The following is a 19223-nucleotide window of genomic DNA, read 5'->3' as shown; positions in this document are numbered from 1 at the left end:
GCTAGCCTCCTCTTACTGCCTTTTAAAACAGCATCATGTTAAGCATCTCCAGCCAGAGCATCTCTGTTGAGTCACTGGGGCTGTTCTGGCTTATAATAGCCTGTGAACATCTCTGCAAACGTGTCTTGTTGATAGATTGATGTCCATGTGCTTTGAATTCAGAAGCAAGCTGCACTGAAGCCTAGGAAATTCCTGTAAAATGCATCGTGCTGCTGCTTTGTGTGTGCAGAGTGCAAGAGGAGCATTAAAAGCCGTATTATGTTAGAGACAAACCAGGCAGCTCCACTACAGTATCCCCCTAGGTGCAATGCTGAGATGAAGCAAAGCTCCTAAATCTAAATATCTCCTGTATTGAAATCACCTTGTGCCTCACCAGTAAGCTCATAACTGCCTGCCAGGAGTGTGTAGACATTTCTTTAGCTGTCTCAAAAAAATCCAGGCGAGCACAGATTCAGCGCAGTTCTCAGGTTAGAGCTAGGAGAAACAGCCTCCAACCGTGCTATTTCCCAACTTTGTAGCAGTGCAGTTAATTACTTCCAATTTCAGACAACCACCTGCAGTGCCTTAGCAATATTTCTTCACTTGCAAAATGCATTGGCTCTCTGGAATTTTGGATTTTTGAAGCTGGTCAGGGTGTTGAACTTTTGCCAAAAAATGGCATTGCTTGGGAGAAAAAGAAATGCTTCAAAAAAAAATCCTATGAAGTTGTGTACATGTATATTTGTCTTCATTTAGGGAAATTATGTGTGTATACATATATATACACACATACAAATATGCTTCTGCTAATCCCAAGCAAGTGAAGGGTTATTGCCTGGCAGATTCAGAGTCCTCTTACATAGATTGTAACTTGAAATTCTCAACAAAGTCCTGGAACCTTGTGCGTGCAGCTGTATATGGTGTATCTATGATTAATTTGTTGCTTTTACTGAAATAAATGTACTCTGTGGATGCTTTATCTTCCTCCTGCTTAAATTTCAGTGTAATGACAATACCTGTGTAAGTGCTCCCTGGCCAGAAAAGTTGCTAAAAATGGAAGTAAATTCAGTGTTTTCTTGTTTTGTTTTGTATGGATTTGATTATTTTTTTTCCATCACAAATTCACATGCAGCTTCCCCCAGGCCAGCTAATTAACTTAAGTAAACCATAGGCCAGACATTTCTCTTTAAAAGGTCATGGCCTAATAATTTCCAGTCCATGCTGGTACAAAGCCTGTCTGAGGTGGTGTGTTATGGGTCAGGTGTACATGCACTCTCTTTTAGACACCAATGTATTTAGAAGTGTCTGTAGCATCTTTCTACCTGTCCTAACGTACTTCTCAACTTGGTCAGTAAAGTCTAAGCAGAAAGGGAAGCATTTGGTGTGATGTCTGGTGATTAGGGTCTATCTGGGATGAGAAAGTGTAGAAAGTCCTTCTTTTCTGTTGTCAGATCAGAGATCATGGAGAGAAGCTATTAAAAGAAGTATACAGCAAGTGTTATATAGATGCACAAAATATGTGTTTTCTTCTAGTGTGAATGGGGACTGCATGCCCAAAATACATCTTAGGACTTACAGTGTCAAAAAACTCTTCCATTAGCAAATACGCACTTCAAGTTACTAAACTCTGAGTAGGCATTGGAGTGCTTTCTGAAAAAGACAACCAAAGAACAACAAAAAAAAAAAAAAGCAGATGGAAAGTTTGAGGTCTTCTCTGAGAAAAAAAAATATCAGCTTTGGATAAAGAAGTAATCAGGGCTGATATGGGAGGGCTGCAACACTGCTCTTGAGTTGGTCTGTAGAAGGAGGAGGGAATCCCACCATTTCCACTCAAACCACTGAATGGTTCTACCTGCTCTGGGACATCCAGAATTACCTTTTTTTTTTATTATTTTTTTTAATGCAGATTTGACAGTGCTTCTGCTTGGCAATGTTGAGAAAATTTAGTGTTGTCTAAGTGGCTCTCCTTGTTGAAAGGCATAAAAAATTCCCATGGAGCAGCAGATGACAAGGGAAAACCACAGAAGTCCTTTTCCTCCTGGTGGGAAGTGTCATTGCTGTATTCTGGGCTTGTTCATTTGGGTTTATTTATGGTTGACAGGGAGGCTCTCTGATTTTAAAATTAACTGATTTAACTTCATCAGAACAGTGTGGTAGGTTGGGATATTTGGGTTCAGAGTCCTTTATTTCTTTAATATCTGTTCTTTTGCTTTTTTGCCTGTCAGGCCTGTGTTGAAACCAAACATGTAGTAGATGAGTCATGAACAGGAGGTGCAAACATTTGCTACTAGAAACAGAGAGCAGTATTTTCCTGTACAGTGCCAAAAATGAATACCCATTTACTGCTGGTGTATAAACATTGAACAAGCACTGTTTATATTTATTGGAGCTGGATTTATAGACCACTTCCCTTTAGAGTGGCAACCATTGTTCCTTTTTATGAGCTATTAAGAGGGGGAAAAACACTGCAGTAGCACTCTTAGTTATGAGGCTTACTAAGGAAATACCATTTCCAAAACCTCCATTACGTTTGTATTGTTACATTTATTTCTGATTAAACTGCTGAGAGTCAAGATTGCAGTCGCAATGAGGTTGTACATGTTTAGGGGGCAGTAGGTGAATCATGGAAGCCAAGCTTTGAACATTATTATGTGGGCTGAGCCTTAAAGGATAGCAGTATGGGGATGCCATGTGCTAATGAGGGCAGGCACACATTTACCTTACATCATGAGGCTCTGTGAAGAGGTCCAGGTTTGGTTGAAGGTTATTCTTGTGTATGGTCCTCTTGGAGCAGTCCTCGTTGGGCTGCTGAAGTGAGTTACAGCTAACTGCCCTCCTGGGTTTTGTTCCAACTGAAGTCTCCAGCAAAGGGTTTTGCAGAGATTTGCGTAGTGCATGGCCAAGCCAACAGGTTGTGTGTGACAGCTGTAAGGTTTTTATACCCTGCTGAAACCCTGTCAGCGTGCCTTTCCCATCCATTCTGTCAAAATGAAGAGTCAAAAGCTGTTCATGAGGGGTTTTAATCAGAGACATGAGAACATGCAGGGTGTGGGAAGGTTTTTGGGTCCCTGGGAGCATCATGGGGTGAGCCTGATATTACTTAGTATGGATAACTGCACTGTGGCTGTCTCCATCCGAGTCCATCATCATAACTGCCTTTGGAGTCAATGGAGTGTGAAAGGGACTTTTGCAGAGTGATTTTGCTCCTCCTGAGGGAAGACAGACAGATCACCTCTAGATCTGCCTACTTCTCCATCGACTCTTCAAGGAACCCCAGGATGACAGACACAGCTCTAGGCAATGGCTCTGCAAACATCTGTATGTGATCAGATGAATCCCTTCTGATAGGATGTGCGCTTCTCCTCCTGTTTCCCATTTCATTTTATGAAGCTGAAAAGTATCTGGCAAGCAAATAACTAGAGAGGAAAAAGGAGATGGAAAAGCAGCAGTAAGAAAACACTTGTAGGAATTGGTTGTTAATGTATGTGAAAATAATACAAGGAGTTCTTTCATAGGAAAAAATGAATATTCTCTGTAAGTGATGGCCCTTTTATACTTCCCTGTGCGTGTTTATTTCTAGCTTTCCTATCATTATTGTGTTTTACTATTGCGTGTTCATGTCCCACTGAGACAGGCATCTTAGGACCCTTTCTGCTCCAGGCTTTATCTCATTAATTTGTTTGTTAGGAATGCAGTCATTAAGTTTAGAAGCTCCTCTTGTCCCAGATACTTGCGTCTTAGCAGGATGCTTGGGACTTCATTTTCAAAGTTTTTAAATCTGTTTTTTTGGATCTGGGTGATGGATAAGTGACTACAACTCAGTATTCCAGTCCTTTCTTGCCTACAAAAAAAATCACAATTTTCACTGTCATAAATGATTCATTCCCATCTGATCTTGAGTGTCCCTTTTTGACTGTCAATGAAAAAGACATTAAGGGATGTTCTGTAAGATTGAGTCCAGGCTGAAATGCCAGACAGGGAGATTAAGGGGAGAATTTGGCCTTTAGATGACTCCTGAAACTTTCCAGTGAGAGTAGTTCTACAATAATGTTATTACAGCATCATCCCAGAGCCCTGGACAGGGTTAGCACTTGGTGATAAGAAACACCGTAAAAACTTAGGCTGAGAAAGAGATTAAAATTAATCAAGCAAACAACAAAACAAAGCAACCAAAAAAAAAAAAAGACTCCTCTTTCCCAGGAATTTATTGCATGAACAGCCACGAAGAAGTGTGGATGAGTAGAGATTCTGTCTCTCCGTGATGGGACTGTTTGAGAGCTGCCCCTGTAAATCACTGTCCCTTCCATTTTTCCCTAGAACCAGAAGCTGGAAGGATCATCTGGTTGCTGAGACTTTAGGAATTGGGAATTGTGGGTTCATTTTCCTGCTGTGCTTCAGGTTCTTGTATGACTTTGGGTAACATGCTGACTGCAGTGGGATTCAACTCATGTATGCTGAGCTGCAGGAAAGTCAGTCATGCAGGGTACATCCATACTAATGAAAAGAGAGGAGAGTTTTTCTCGTGGTATGAGACAGGAGGTGGATCAGCTTCTGTTTGTGCTGGCCTTCTTCTGTTGCCCGCTGAGGGATTGATGTTGCCCTTGATGTCTTGCTCCACAGCTCCATCTTTTAGGTACCTAAAGGAAGGAGAAAGAGCTCCATGGCTAGCCCCACATGGAAAGCAGAGACAGTAGCACTTCTTGGTAGCTACATGTTTATTAAAGCCTGAGAGATGGTCACTGGAAAGGGAAAATAAGGAAAATGTATATATTTTATTACTTTTAAATAAAGACATAAAGTTTTCAAAGGGGAATGCAGAAATGGGTGCTGGAGGAGCGCTGGCGTTGCCCTCAGGATGTATGAACGGGCATTCAGGGAGCTCTGCTGGTCCTGCACGTTTCACTGAGACATGGTGGGATGCTGAAATGCAAAAAGTTGCCTGCTCAGCACCCAGTTTGTGCTCTCCCTCTGACATGAAGCGGTGGCTGATAGCACTTTTTTTCTGTCTTGTTGTCCTGCAGGTTACTCTGGCCAGGACTTTGACTGGGCCGATTACCAGAAGCAGTGCGGAGCGGAGGCGGCGCCTCACCAGTGCTTCAGAAACGTAAGCTCTCTTTTTGCCTCCGTGTTGCTCCTGCCAAACCACATAAAACACGATTGCTTCCACGGGAAAACTGCAGCAAGACTCTGGGAGGTCCCCCAAGAGTCTGTCATAGGAAGGAAGCCAGAAAAGTGTTTCAGGTCTGTCTCTAACAGAGAAAAAAATGATTTTACTCTTGTCCTGACCTGATTCAGTGAGATTCCCTGCTTTTCTTCTCTCTCCCAGAAGCAGAGCAGAGGCAGTCCCACATCACACCACCCATGTTACTGCATGGCACATGGGGGCTGTGAAGTGGCCTTCCTCATCCATAGTGGCCCAAGCCTGGCCTGGAATAAACCTTTGATGGTGAACTGATGACTTGAAAACTTCTTATAGAGGAATTCAGAAGACCTGTGCCACCAACAGAGTTTGCGTTGGGAATAAAATCAGAGTTAGGTTTTCTTTGCCCCATTTATTGTACCTTCCTGTGCAAAACCCTCTGCCTCAGAGGACTACAAGTGAAGATTTTTGAAAGTGCTGCTTCGCACTGATACAGTGGAAAATGTTCACTTCTGCAAGCACTCTCCCTTTACTTTTTATCTCCTTCCTTTTTCTCAAGTAATAGATCTGTGCTCTCAACACCAGCAGCCTTGAAAATAGCCTCTGTGTAATATTCTCCAAAGATTAGATCAGGACTAAGCACTATTTTTTTCCTTTTTTCTTTTTTCCTCTTTTTTTCAAAGAAACATTAATCAGATGAACACGTCTGTTATTCTTTCACTCTTGATAACAAAGTTCTCTGCAGAGAGAAGCAATCTTACTGTTGTCGCTTGGGCTACCTCCCTGCCAGGTTGGTCCATTTGTTTTGTGTCTGTGAGCAGCTCTTTGATAGAAGCCTTTTTTGCAGGCACATCTCCCACCCAGTGCAGCCAGACGTGGTGCTGGAAGTGGCTATGCTGTAGCTGTTTCCCCAGGGGGGATGTTTAACAAGGAGAGGCAGTTATGAAATAGATTGACATGACCAAATGCTTAGTAAAATAAACTCCCAGCTAACTGTTTTGCCATTGATCCTGTATAAATTAGCCTCCAGCACTGAGCTGCAGTGAAAGGAGGCAGTGTGATGATAAATGAGGTTTCCTTGTTAGGCTACATAACGAGCATTTAAACAAACTCACCCTGCTTTTCTGCAGTCCTGGCCAGGTCTGGTTTTTGTGGCGTGAGGCTGATCTGTGCTCTGGGCAAAGCTGGGACAGTCCAAACAACGCTTGAGTTAAGCAAAGGGAGAGGGGACCGTGGAAGGGACAGAGTTGCATTCTCACAAGCTCGTGACCCCATGTTTTCCTTCTGACTGACTTGGGGACCATTGCAGCCACCTCTGGCCTGGCTTTGCTGGTGTGGATTAACCTTCTCCTGGTCTCAGAGAGTTAGAGATTGGTGTAAACCATGAATTGCATTGCTCCCTGATTTGTCACCGTCATTGACGTTTTCATAGGCATTTCCAGGGTAGCTCCATTTTAAACCCTGATTCCTTTGGGTTCTTCAGTGTCTCCTGCACTTAGAGCAAAAAGCAGAAGGTGCTAATGCTATGCTTCCCAGCAGACTGTCTATTTAAAGCCATTCAGTGCTGCAATGCCATGTTCCAGTGTTGGTCCTTGACTCTTTCAGACATCCTTCAGTCGTGGTTTTACAAAGAATATGAAGCTGGAGGCAGTGAACCCCAGGAACCCTGCAGAGATATGCGTTGCCTCGATCACCTCAGTTAAAGGACGGTTAATGTGGCTTCACCTTGAAGGTACGTGCTGTAAAGGCTTCTTGTGTGTCTCCCTCAAACCCTCCCTGTTTTGTCCTTTATCCTCTACCCAATATTGCTTTCTTCAGCCTTGCCTTTTTATACACTTTAACCAGTAATATAAGTTTTTGAGAATTGTCTTCCCCTGCTCTCTCCAGGAGGGAGCTACAAGACCTTCCACCCTCCCAGCCACAGGGACTTTATCAGTGACCCCTGTTGACTGTATAAATCTCACTGCCATCATGATAAATCTCTGTCCTAGGAATGGATGGGACATCTGCCTTGTTGATATGGCTGAGACTTCCACTGATATTTCCAACGTGCTCTTGTGGGATTGCCTGTCCTCCTGCAACCTCCTTTCTTCCTTCTTTTCTGTTCTTTCCACTGCTTTTTCTCCATCTAGATCCATACTGCAACATGTGCTGTTCCTCACTGTGGCCATTGCCTGCTCACATCCTTCCACTCTGTGATTGTCTCACTTCTTTCATTGACCTAAGAGAGCTTTTGTGGGCAGTAACTATAATAAAGGGTTTAGAAAGCTGTCAGCCTGTGGAAAATACAATGACCTTACAAGCAGTATTAGGAGAATGCTGAAAAAGTAGTAGGGCATAATCTGGTATCAAACCCTCCATTTTTACCTTTTCTTTAGTGAGGTATAGATGAGATCATTTTTGAGGTGGTTTTACTCTTGGAAATTCTTTTACCTCAATTCATCTGAGCAAGGACGTCTGAAATTAGGGTAATTTAGAACAGCAGAGGGTTTCTTCTTATTATTGCTTTAAAAACAGCGTTATTTGTAAAATCACTGAGAGGAGAGCAAAAAGCCATGGTTATTTAAGTGTTTTGATGAGCACTGTGATAAACCATAAAGCTGTGGTGTCCTTGTCACAACATATTTTAATTTTTACCCATCAAACTAACACACTATTGTTAGAGGCTGCTAACTTCATCTACAGTCAATATAAGAGCTTCATTTTCTCTCTGAAATCAATGGTAATTGGGTCAGCATCAACTACAAATGCCATATGTTTCTTTGCTTTCTTCTGGGTAGCCACAAAAATATCAAAGGCACATCAGGTGGCCCGGAGTCCTGCCCATCACCAAGCTCTGTACGATCTGTGCTTCTGCTGCTGGATAAGTGCATGGGGAAGACATGCTCGTGTCTGCCTTGTGCTGCCAGCCCTGACACAGTCAAAAGGGAATGGTTTGCTGTAACCCTCCCATTTGGAAAATAAAGTGCATTTGGTTAAGCTGTCATGATGAAGGGGTGATGATAAAATGGCTTCACTCCTTTGCTTGCTGCCACGTATTGATAGGTAGAAACTGTGTAGCTCTGTTTATGCATAGCTGATAGATGCCACTAGGTGTTTCAATGCATCTGTGAGAGATGGGGCTGATGAAAGAGCAGCATTCTTTTAAACACTTGCTACATACAAGCCCAGGAAACACAGTGACTTTTTTCTCAGTGATCTGAAAGGAAAGCAAGGCATGGTCTTATCTGCAGCCAAAGGAGTAGTGCATGCTGTTGGTATCCCAGGCTCCAAAGAAGAGGAAGGGATGGGGAAAAATTAAGTTTGTGCTCAGTTACAGACACAGGTTGCCTGCAGAGATCAAAATCAGAAGGAAACAGAGCATCTTTTCTTTGCTAAAGCCAGTGACACCTGCAAGCTCCATGGGAACCCTGTAGTGGGAGTTGGGAACGAGGAAAGGAGTTGCCCATTTCTTCTGTGATGGCCCACGGGGGCAGGATGCTGGCTCAGTAATCACGCCGAAATACATTAAAGCCACACGGTTGTCAGGATTGTTTTTGTGAAAGCAGTATGGAGCCTTGTTCTCAAAGATTATTGCAAGTTTTTTTGACTCTTCCAGGGTAGAACAGCTAGGAAAATGTTAATGGGGTACAAACCATACTCAGGCACATGATAATCAGGAAAGGACAGACCTACAGGGGTCAGGACAAGGGGTTTCCTCAGAGATCCCATGGGATATGAAGTCTCATGCATGTTCTGCACAAAAGTCACCTTCTCTCCTCTGCAAGATACTCAGCTCTCATTTTTCTGGGGCTGGGAGAACGCTGAAAGCCAGACTGATGCTGACAGCTTCATCATCCCCTGGTGCAGGGGAGCTACTTTTCCCTTCAGCACCATGGTGCATTGATTGTAATAACCCAAGAAGTATTTCAGCGCCTGACAATGTGCAGTGCAGTTTGTACAAGAGGAAAGGTCTCAGATCAAAGCCCTTAAAGTTAGTAATAACGTTGACATGTAACCCAAAGTACCTCATCTGTGCTAGCAGCTTGTTCTGAAATGTAACAAAGGCAGATGTTCTGTGGCATTTAGCTCTACAGAAATAGCATTATATGGTAGACAAGGTTCTCCCGATGCCTCTGTGATAAATCCCTTTCTCAGAGATTTATAACTCAATTGCTGCCTAAAGAGAGATTCCTTCTGATCTAAAGCTTGGCAGGCAAACTCCTTCGTGCTTGTTTTGTCTTTGCTGCTAAGCCCTGCAACTTGGGCTGGCTAAAATCTGGGGAGATCTTCTTCCTTCTCTATCCCCAGCGTGTAGCTTTGACCCCTCTGTGTTTGTCTCCAGTGTATAGAGCAGGTACAACTTTGTACATCTGCTTTTGGTAGAGCATCATGCAATGGCAGGCTTTGTTTTTTTCATCTGTAAAAACCAATTGCCTTCAGACTCATGGTAGCTAAAGCCCATCTGCAGCCTGTTCTGGACACTTGTAGATATTTTTACGAAAGAACTGGAATTAATGGTTGCTTGAAATTCACTTTTCACTAATACCATTGTTGAATTTACACCCATGTGGTCAAAGAATCTGGCCCATTTTCACAAATGCCCTTCTTATATTGGGAGGTGCCTTCACTATTCTATATGGATTTGATGGGGTCTGGGAATCTTTCAGAATCTTTTTTTTTTCTTAATCTGTAATACTTTCAAAGGGACTGTGTTCACTAAACTACCCATTACAGTGAACAAGGAATGCTGTTTCTTGGGTCTTTAAATCAACCAGTCCTCCAAGGCCCTGAATAAAGGCAGAGAGAAAGCCACATGTATTGCTCCCTTCCCTTGTTGCTTTCTCTCCGCCTTTTTACTCTTTTAATTTCTTAAAGGAAGTTTTTTTTTACAACTTGTCATAAAAATCCTGTGTGTATCTCCTTGCCTTTTGAGTTCTTCTATATAAATGCTTTACACTTGTTTTATATCTCAATACCAGGAATAGAATGATCTGTAGTAAAAGGAAAAGATGCAAAAGACTGCAAAAATAAAAAGGCTTTGCTGCTGTTGAAATTCGTGACTGCAGTATGCATACTGTTAGGTTAAAACTAGGCATTAAAAAAAAAAAACACAATGCAGAACACTGCTTGCACAGTTGTAAAATAAATGTGGCTTGGACGATGGCATGTTTTTTTTTCAACTCCATTAATACACTATTGTTTCTAACTGATTATTTATATTCTGGTAGCAGCAAGACTCCCAACTGCCATGGGAGCCCATCGCTGAAGACCTTGGGTCCCACCATTTATCACGGGCACGTCTGAAGCTTTCATTGTTGCCCTCCCAGTTTCACTGTTTGACAGCCCAAACTGCAGCCATAAAACAGGACGCAGTAGTTAAGCAGCATCGAGTTAGACATGAGGGAACATTGCTTAATAAATCATGCTTTGTACAGTAGCAAAACTCTGTAAACTTCAGGGCAAGCATTTAATGAGCAGCAGTATAGTTCCCCTGTGGACGGAAAGAAGTACAGGGCTGATCCGAGGCTGTGCACATCCCATCACTTGCTGCTACTTTATTACTCATCATCTGCATTGTTAATTTTTACGGGTTCATTTTAGATTTTAAGGCTGAAACTTTCTGGTGTGAATTTATACAAGTAATAATGTACCCTCTCTGCACAGACTAGGAATTTAAGGAAAACTCTCCTGTTAATCGCTTCTCCAGAGAGGTGTTCCATAATTTTCCCTCTGACAGTTTTCCAGAGTTGCTGCACTATTCTGCCCATCCTGTAAGATTTGTAATGGGAGATGGAAATTTTCCTCACCCTATTTCCAGTCTCCCTGCTCTCTACTTTTCCATTTAACCTCTCAAGTCTCACAGACATTTCTTGGTCTAGCAAGATGGCAGCGTAAAATGCAGCAGATGAAACTAATGAGTTCCAAACAAGCTGGTTTCCATTTACACGAGTGAGTCCAAATGAAGCAGTGAGATGTCGGAAGTGGAAGGCAGGATTATTGATTGCCAAAGGGAAGCAGCAGTGCAAGCGAGGCCAGAATAGCTGTGATTATGTCTTACAAGAGGAATAGTGGTGTTGCAGCAGAACAGACATTATGGTTCTTTCTTGCTCGTCAGGGCAGCTGCAGCTGGTAAAAACAGTTTTCATGCCACGTCTATTGTTTGTGAGCAGGAAGGTACATATCATTTATTTATTGAGTCAGAATAACACCATAGGACAGTTACAGTCATTAAAACAGTAGATTTTCCTAGATCTGTTGAAATTTCAGGGTGCTGATCTCTTGCTCTATTTATGGTTTGATCCATTGCTTGCTCACCTTGTGAATGTCTCACCTCTGACTTCAGCAGTTCTCACATCTGATCCTTGGCTGGCTTTGTGGCATTAGGTGAAAATGTTTTGCATACGAAGTGCATCTTCTGTCAGGTTCAAGCTGAGCTGTGACCATTTGGTATTTCCTCATGGAGGTAAATGATTGTCCAGGGAATGCCAGGCTGCATCCTGCATTGTATGGCTTGATCTTTTCTTCTTCCCTTCCCTGTATGCTGGTGAAGGAGACCAGGTCTTCGAGGTATGATGCATGAGCATGATGCAGGGCTCAGAAGAATACCACGAAGACATCAATGAATCTATGCAGACAATGTGACTGCTTTTTTTTAAAAAATTTTATTTTTAATTTTTCCTCTAGCATTCTAAACACTAGCACCAGTTTCCTGCTTCCTTTGGTTTTCAGTACAACCTCACACTCTCAAAAGCACAGCAAGTTTATTGCTAGGGACAAGACCAATCCAAGTGCTGCAGCTCAGTCTTGATGCCATTCCCATCACAAAGTTCAATTACTGTTTCAATTACACTGCAAGCTCTTGATGAACATTCATTAGTGGGAAGCTCCCCGTAGTCATCTAGCTGAGCGCAGCCAAACGCTGCTGCACTAAGCAGGAGGCAAAGATGCTGTAACAGATGCAGAAGTGAGGATGCTGCAGGGGAAGCTGCTAATCTTTTGGTCTCTTTTATTAGTAGATTGCCTCATGCTGGTGCTGGTCCTAGTGTGGAAATGGTAGAGGGGCAGGAAGTTGCTGATGAGGCTGTACGAGCACAGATGGAGTTGAATTGGAGTCGTTAAATGGCGTCTTTACTCAGGGCCCGCAGTTGTTTCTGAAAGACCTCAAAGACAGTGGGCTTTGAGTAAGACCCAAGTAAACCAAGACAGGCAAGTGTCTTCTGAAGGAGACGTAATAACCAAGCTGGAAGAGATTGGCTTTAGGTGGAAATTTCCCGTGAGAATTTGGAGCCAGTGCTACGTCAGAGATCTTAGTGCATCTATCCCACTTAGGGCTTTTATGTTGCCTTGTTGGGTGATCAGCTCAAGTTTCATGTGCTGTAAGGAACATTAGGAGAATTCCTAGTACCTCTAGGCAGATGAGTGGCCATCTCCCACCTTCAAAAACAGTGGCTTGAGGGCAGAACTACACAGAAAAGCTTCAGGGGAGCACGGAGGCATAAAGACCTATCATGTTTGCTGCCATTATATTATATCCCATGGGCATGCCCCTACCAGTAAGAGTAAGCACCCAACTGTCCTTCTGCTACTTTGCTCATGTAATTCTACGAGAGAGCCAATGGGTGAGTCAGGCTGTCTTATTGGGGAAAGTCATGCGTGTTCAACCTCACTGGCTTTTGGCTGCTTTACTACACACCCCTAGTGTGCTCTTAATGTGGGTTTTCTCCGATATCACATTTCACTGTAAATGCAACAGCCTTATCATTGCTGTCTTTGCAAAATTGAAGATGAAATGATGCCTGATTTTGATGCAGGGAAGCAGATTTATTTTTACGTGTTCCATCATTTGCTTCCCTTGGTTCGTGATGAATGCTTGAGTGGCTCTGAGCTCATGTCCAAATTTCATTATAAATTTGTGTTTATAGGTTTACAGATGCCCTCTCCAGAGTATATAGTTGATGTAGAGTCTATGGACATTTTCCCAGTTGGCTGGTGTGAAGCGAATGCTTATAACCTAACTCCACCACACAAAGCTGTTTGTAAGTATATAGAAACCTCAAGCAGAACAGATATCGTATCAACAGTTTTATCAGGGAGTTTGGATTAAGCCTCAAATCCAATTCTTGAAACTACCAACCTAACTAGCGGACTAGTAACCAGGCTGCAAGCATGCTGTAATAAGCAGTAATAAATCTAATTAGTGACCAGATGCTGCAGCACTGCTATTACGTAATTTGTACTTGTCTATGTGCTCAGTCTTTCTAAAAATGGGATGGTTAGCACTGGGAAAGGCCATTATGTGGTTTGGGATTGCACAGTGTGGCTTGTGGGTTTGCAGTAGGGTTGTCAGAACGAAACCAAGTTTTGCTGTGCTGAGCTGAGTTGAGTTAGGCAACTGAGTGAATTAGGGGTATGGGACCTCAAATTTCAAAAAAAAAAAAAAGAAAAAGAAAAACACACACACAAACATAAAATATAGGCCTGAAGGGACATAAAGAGGCCATCCTGGCACCACCTTTCCAAAACAGCTTTCCCTAAATTGAGAAATGTCTCCTGGCCTCTTATCATGGAGCTTCTATACCTTCCCAGGGTATCTGTCCTATTTCACTGCCCTTATGAGTCCAGGGATTTTCCGAGTGTTTAACTTAAGTCTCACTTGGCACAATCAAGTCCACAGTGTTTTGTCTTACCTCCAGTGCGTATTAAGACTGATTTCTTCCCTTTCCCTTCACATTTGAAGGCAGTTCATAAGTGCCTAGTGGCTTGGTGCTGTTCTCCCGTTCCTTGCAGAAACTACTCAACCCTGATCTCAAGCCACCAGATGAAAAATTAGCCTTGCTGTTTACATTAATTAACATCTGAAAGGCAAATTTAAAAATGTGTCAGCCCTTTTGAAGAGTTAAATATGCTTAAGTTAAAAATCAGGCAGCCAGGGCCTAATTTGGGAGAATACTGCTATGGCAACATTATGCAGCCTTATCGCAATTTATAGCTAGGGATAAATTATGCTGGAGGTAATCATGCTTGTAAAATGTAATCTTATCCATATGTGTTTCTGTATGGAAAAATATTTGTGTTTTTATTTAATTTTTTTTATATTGATCCCATAAAACACAATATTAGCATTCCAGAGGAAGGATTAAATGTATTATTACATCTTTAAAGCAGATTTTAATGATGTAGTGACTTACTTAAAAATACCAGGAAAAGATGGCGATAGTAATTAAGTACCATTTCATTGTGTTATAGTCAGTGCATTTATACGGCTTTTTGTGCATTATGGGTGTATTTTATAGGACAGAAGAGCACAAAACTAATTCTTGCTTCATTTTTGCAGTGCGAAGGAAGAGAAGAATTGCAGTTGTGCAACCAGAAAAGCAGTAAGTTTTTGTTTTTTAAGGTGATATTTTTATGGTGATTCATCAGGGGAAATGATACACAGCACCTGAGTGAGTTTGCTCACTGCCACCCAGATACTATAACATAGTTGCAATGGAATTCCTTTAAATCTAGAATATTTGTGAACATATTAGAAAGTCTATGTAAAAGAAATTTTTGCTAGCTGGGACTGTGCAACCATATCCAGTGCCTGAAGGCCAGTAAGGGATACCCAGGAAGGACAGGAGTGCACCAGGAGAGCATTTCCCTGTCTAACCCTTCCAGTTTCCAGAAACCAGAATTTCAAGGACTTGAATGTGAATATTTGCAGTCCAAAGAGCTAAAGCGCATGGACTGGGGTGCATTTTTGGAGGAGGGGTCAGTCTGGCACCTTCTGCAATATGCAGGTTCTGGGCTATGATAAAATGAGTGGAAGCAGGGCTGCGTTTGTTGCATCTTCAGTCCTCACTCCAGGCAGATGGTGGTGTGTGTCACAGTCCAGCCTGAAGGCTGGTTCTGCCCCATTTAACCTTAGTAAATACTCCAAATTGCTCTTTAACAGGTTACCATCCACAGTGCCTGTTGAGAAAATACCTCATGACCTCTGCCCGGTTCCTCAGCCAGACACAACAGGTAAGGCTGCTTGACACCAGTGGGATATCAAGGGTCCGTTGCCTTTATGGAGGGGGAAAACCCCAAAAAAGAAGTGAATGTGTCATACGGGTGGGGAGATAGGGTCACATCCTCAGGGGGTGCAGACCTACAAAGCAGTGCAGGGAGTCTCAGATGGAGGGTCCAGTCCTCTGTGTGGGAACACTGTGTCTTGCTGGGTTTATTGGGGTTCCCATACAACTTGCCCATTTCAGCTGCTGATATTAGGGCCAGAAGCTCTGGTGGAGATGGATGTGGCTTTCTAATTGTCATCTATTAAATTGCTTACACCAGGACTTCATGTGTCCCGGTGTTAGCATCATGACTATGTGGTATGGCTGCTACTTCTGCTAAAGGTAAATTTTCCTCCGATTTAGTGATGGTGAGAGGCACCAAGAGTACAATATTCATCCAGTTAATTGTGGAGACACTGCAGGAAAGGCAGGATTTAATTCACTTTATTTCATATATCTATAGGACACATATCAGTATCTGAGCCAACAGCCCAGTGCTCTGTCATAATCAAATGTAGTCAAATGGGCTCTTTTTGGGTATGATCATCTGAGCTATTGTGGACAGCCATTTGGATGGTGTCTTTAAGTATCTGCTTCTCTCCATGGGTTGTAAAGGAGCCCAGGATGATTAGCCCAGATACACAAAACTGCTTGTTAGACCCATGTCATTTCAGGGGAATAGTATCCAAGTTCTTACTGGGTTGGAGGGCAGCTGAACAGGGATGGTGGAGCCTTTCACCTGAATTTTCTCCCTGAGCTGATGACATGCCTGGTCAGAAACAACTAACATGTTCACTTCATAGCATGTTGCAATTGAGTTGCTCATGTTCATCTGCAATGTGAGTTATGATAGAGCCTTGGGTCCTGTTACGAACAAAATTCCTTCCTGATTCTCCATTCAGTAGAGTGTGCAGCCATATTAGTTACCATTAAAAGCAATTAATCTTCCTGTGTTGAATGAATTCAAGTAGCAGAGGCTTCTCTACCTTAATTCTTAGGGAAGACTTTTTATGACCCCCATTTTATTTCTTCTCCTTCCCCCATCATGGAGAAAGAAGAAGGACCCTTGATTTATTGTCCCAAAGTGTAAATGCACATCAACGCCACTTTCTCCTTGCAGGCACCATCAATGGGAGATACTGCTGCCCTCAGCTCTACATCAACCACCGCTGCTTCTCAGGTCCTTATTTAAACAAAGGCAGAATAGCAGAGCTACCTCAGTCTGTCGGGCCTGGCAAGTGCGTGCTGGTCCTTAAAGAGGTATGGCTCAGCTATCTTTTGGGAGGACTTCAGGGGAAAACCTGGGTTGTGGGTTGCTGGGCCCAGAATTTAATAAGGAGGTACCTAAAATTGTGCTGGAATGCTGTGGCAGCTTCCACAGGTCGAAACTATAAGTTGGGAGGCTGGGGTATGTGCATGCATTGGGGGTTTTAACATGAGAGGAGACATTTCTGAAACATGGGGAGTTTCCTTGGTTGGGAGCAAGTTTCATCTAACTTTTGCTGCTGTGCAGGAGAATTACTGTTCTGGCCAGAGCTGTCCGTGAAGAGGACCTCTGTGGTTTAAGCCATCAACCTGTTTCTCCTGGCAGAAGCAGTGCAGCATCTGCACTACTGTTGAGCCAGCAGATTTGGCATGGGGGACACCTTTGTATGTGTGACTGTGGTCCTATGGGACTCAAATCATTGGGATTCAACGTGAAACAGGACAGAAAGCCAACTATGGGGGTGTGTGATGTGCTCAGCTTCCACTGGTGTACTGTACATGTACAGATGAAAGGCAGGATGACTTCAAGGGGGAGAGAACAAGATGGTCCTGTTGGATAAGCAGGGTGCCATTGGTCCTGTTGGCACTATTTCAACTTGACTGGGGTGTTTTAGTAATCTAGGTCTTCCAGCTTTCTTATCTGTACCTGTATGAACCCCATTTGACGTGGATCTGAGCTCCCTCTGCTTGCAGAGGAAAGGCAGGGGAACCTTTAGGTCTGACGTATTTGCCAGACCCTTGGTGCCCAGTGTGGTGAGGAGGTTTGAAGATGTCTGAAGTGAGATGGATTTCATCCCTTGGCAGAAACAACCTGAAATGAGAGATTCTCCCATATTACCCGCCAGTTTCAAAAGCATGCTTCTTCTGTACTGTAGAGTGACTCTCGTGTCCCCACTCCCTGATTGCCTCTGTATGCTGCTTTGCATACAGCAGCACTGCCAGTTGTCTCACATGGTTAAAAAAAGGCCACCAAGAGAGCCCAATAATCCAGCTGCTTATGCAGGTGGGACACTTGGATCTGCAAAAAATGCAAATCAAAAATAGCCCTCAGCAGAAAGCAGGATAAAGTGGTTGCACAGCACAAGTTGACAGCTGCCAAATTTGAAAGCCAGTCCTTGGTGGCGTACTGATGGGGAGTGTTAGCAATCTGCTGCTGCTTGAAAACCAGGCAATGAAAAAGCAACATGGGGGAAACATGAGGCATCCACAGCTAATGGGTATGCTAATGTTTCTTCCCCCTCTCCTCCTGGAATTTGGATTTTGGAAACACAAGTAGTGCAAAGCTTCTGCCAGGTCCTCCCCTCATGTCTCATGGCTTTGTTGCATAGACTAACACCAGCTTCTCCAAATTCCTCAAGAAAGGGACTTATTATTGACTGTGGAAACCAAACTAATTTTCCTACAGAAATCCAGTTTCCCCCTGCTCTGACTCCTTGCAGAATTCCTCGTTGAAGGAAAAAATAGCAGTGTCAACAAGACATGAGTATCTTGCTTTTGGAGCCATAAATGATTCCTCAGGAGCAGGACCAGGGCAATGTCCCAGTGTTTCTTAGTGGTATTTTGAAGATAAATCCAAGTTCATTGGGTCTATGGGGACCAGGTCTGGGTTCTGGAAGGGGTGAAGAGGAGACATTCAGGGTGTTGCTACTGGGGAAATACACCTGGTTCCTATCAGCCAAGGCAAGAGAGGTGTCAGCAGCTCAGAGAACCATGGGTGTACCCAAGCAGCTGGAGGAGGCAAGAGGCAGCAAGGAAAATGTACCTACAACTTAAATATCTTAGCAGCTGCCAGAGCACCCAAAGGGATTGCAGAGCTGAGTGCTGACAGCAGTGTAGGAGATAACTCCTCCATCCCAAACCCACAGCCACAAGGCTTCGTGAGCTGCAGAGCCTGCAAAGCTCCCCATCCCTCCAAGCCCAGTCTCAATACAAAGCTTGATGGCTTTGTCTGGCTTTATACCCACTGATGACATGGCCCAGAGAATGCAAATGCATTATAATTATCTCTGTCTCACTATATAGGAGAATTACAGGCCATTGTAAATTATGCATCAGCATAACTTGTCTGGAATAGATAAATTATACATGTGCTTTACTCTGGCAACACACAGGGGAGTGTGGGAAAGACAACCCCAAACAACAGCTATGAAGGAAGAACAGATACATCAGCAGTCTGGTGGGAGCCTTTTAAATCACCCTGGTCTCCAGCCACAGCTCTCTGCCTTTAGAGATGTTCTAGTTAAAATTTGAACCTGTGCCAGACATGAGCTAGTTCACAGTGGGCAGCAGCCTCTGTGATAGAGATGCTGTTGTGTTTGACACTGATGAAAACCCCAGACTGAAAACAGCTGAATAACCATCTCCTGCCCCATTCCCTGGCCTGGATTCCCTAAAACAAGAAGAGAGCAGATGTCCTCTCCCTGTTAGTATCAGGTGGTGGGAGACCTTGCTCCTGGCTGGGTGCTGAGCAAGTAGCTCACCATCCCCTGCCTTCCTCTGCACTCAACCATGAGGGATATATATATTAAAAAATAAATAAATAAATATAAGTGTGGCTCACGCTCCTCAGACATTTTTTTCCCCTGAATTCATGTCACTTTTTTACATCTATCAGCGATGCAGTGAAATATCATTCTGGATCCAGCTCCAAATAAATTGGTGCTACCAGGCTGTACACCAACAGTGAGATAGCGATGGGTTGCTTGGCTCTGGTCTAAATAAGGTTGGGAGATACCCTTGTAATGTAGAGCAGGATCTCCTCCTTCCAGTTGAATAATCTAGGCCTTTCTCATGTGGGTCATTGGGAGAGAAGCTGC

At 43.3% G+C, this 19223-nt stretch overlaps 1 protein-coding gene across 2 annotated transcripts in view; it reads left to right on the top strand.

Annotated features, from left to right (window-relative positions):
* Positions 1-19223, top strand: part of SFMBT2 (Scm like with four mbt domains 2) — a 112537-nt gene that overhangs the window by 69160 nt on the left and 24154 nt on the right. For both annotated transcript variants that reach the window (XM_027460891.3, XM_072042876.1), the window contains 6 exons: positions 5001-5083; positions 6725-6851; positions 13024-13137; positions 14436-14478; positions 15039-15109; positions 16262-16401. In XM_027460891.3, the coding sequence (XP_027316692.1) occupies positions 5001-5083; positions 6725-6851; positions 13024-13137; positions 14436-14478; positions 15039-15109; positions 16262-16401 (578 nt within the window). The remainder of the gene's footprint in view (positions 1-5000; positions 5084-6724; positions 6852-13023; positions 13138-14435; positions 14479-15038; positions 15110-16261; positions 16402-19223) is intronic.

This window comes from Anas platyrhynchos, chromosome 1, assembly GCF_047663525.1.
Source record: "Anas platyrhynchos isolate ZD024472 breed Pekin duck chromosome 1, IASCAAS_PekinDuck_T2T, whole genome shotgun sequence".
NCBI lineage: Eukaryota > Metazoa > Chordata > Aves > Anseriformes > Anatidae > Anas > Anas platyrhynchos.
Note: the sequence above shows the minus strand (reverse complement) of the source record. Positions and strands in the feature narration are given on the sequence as shown.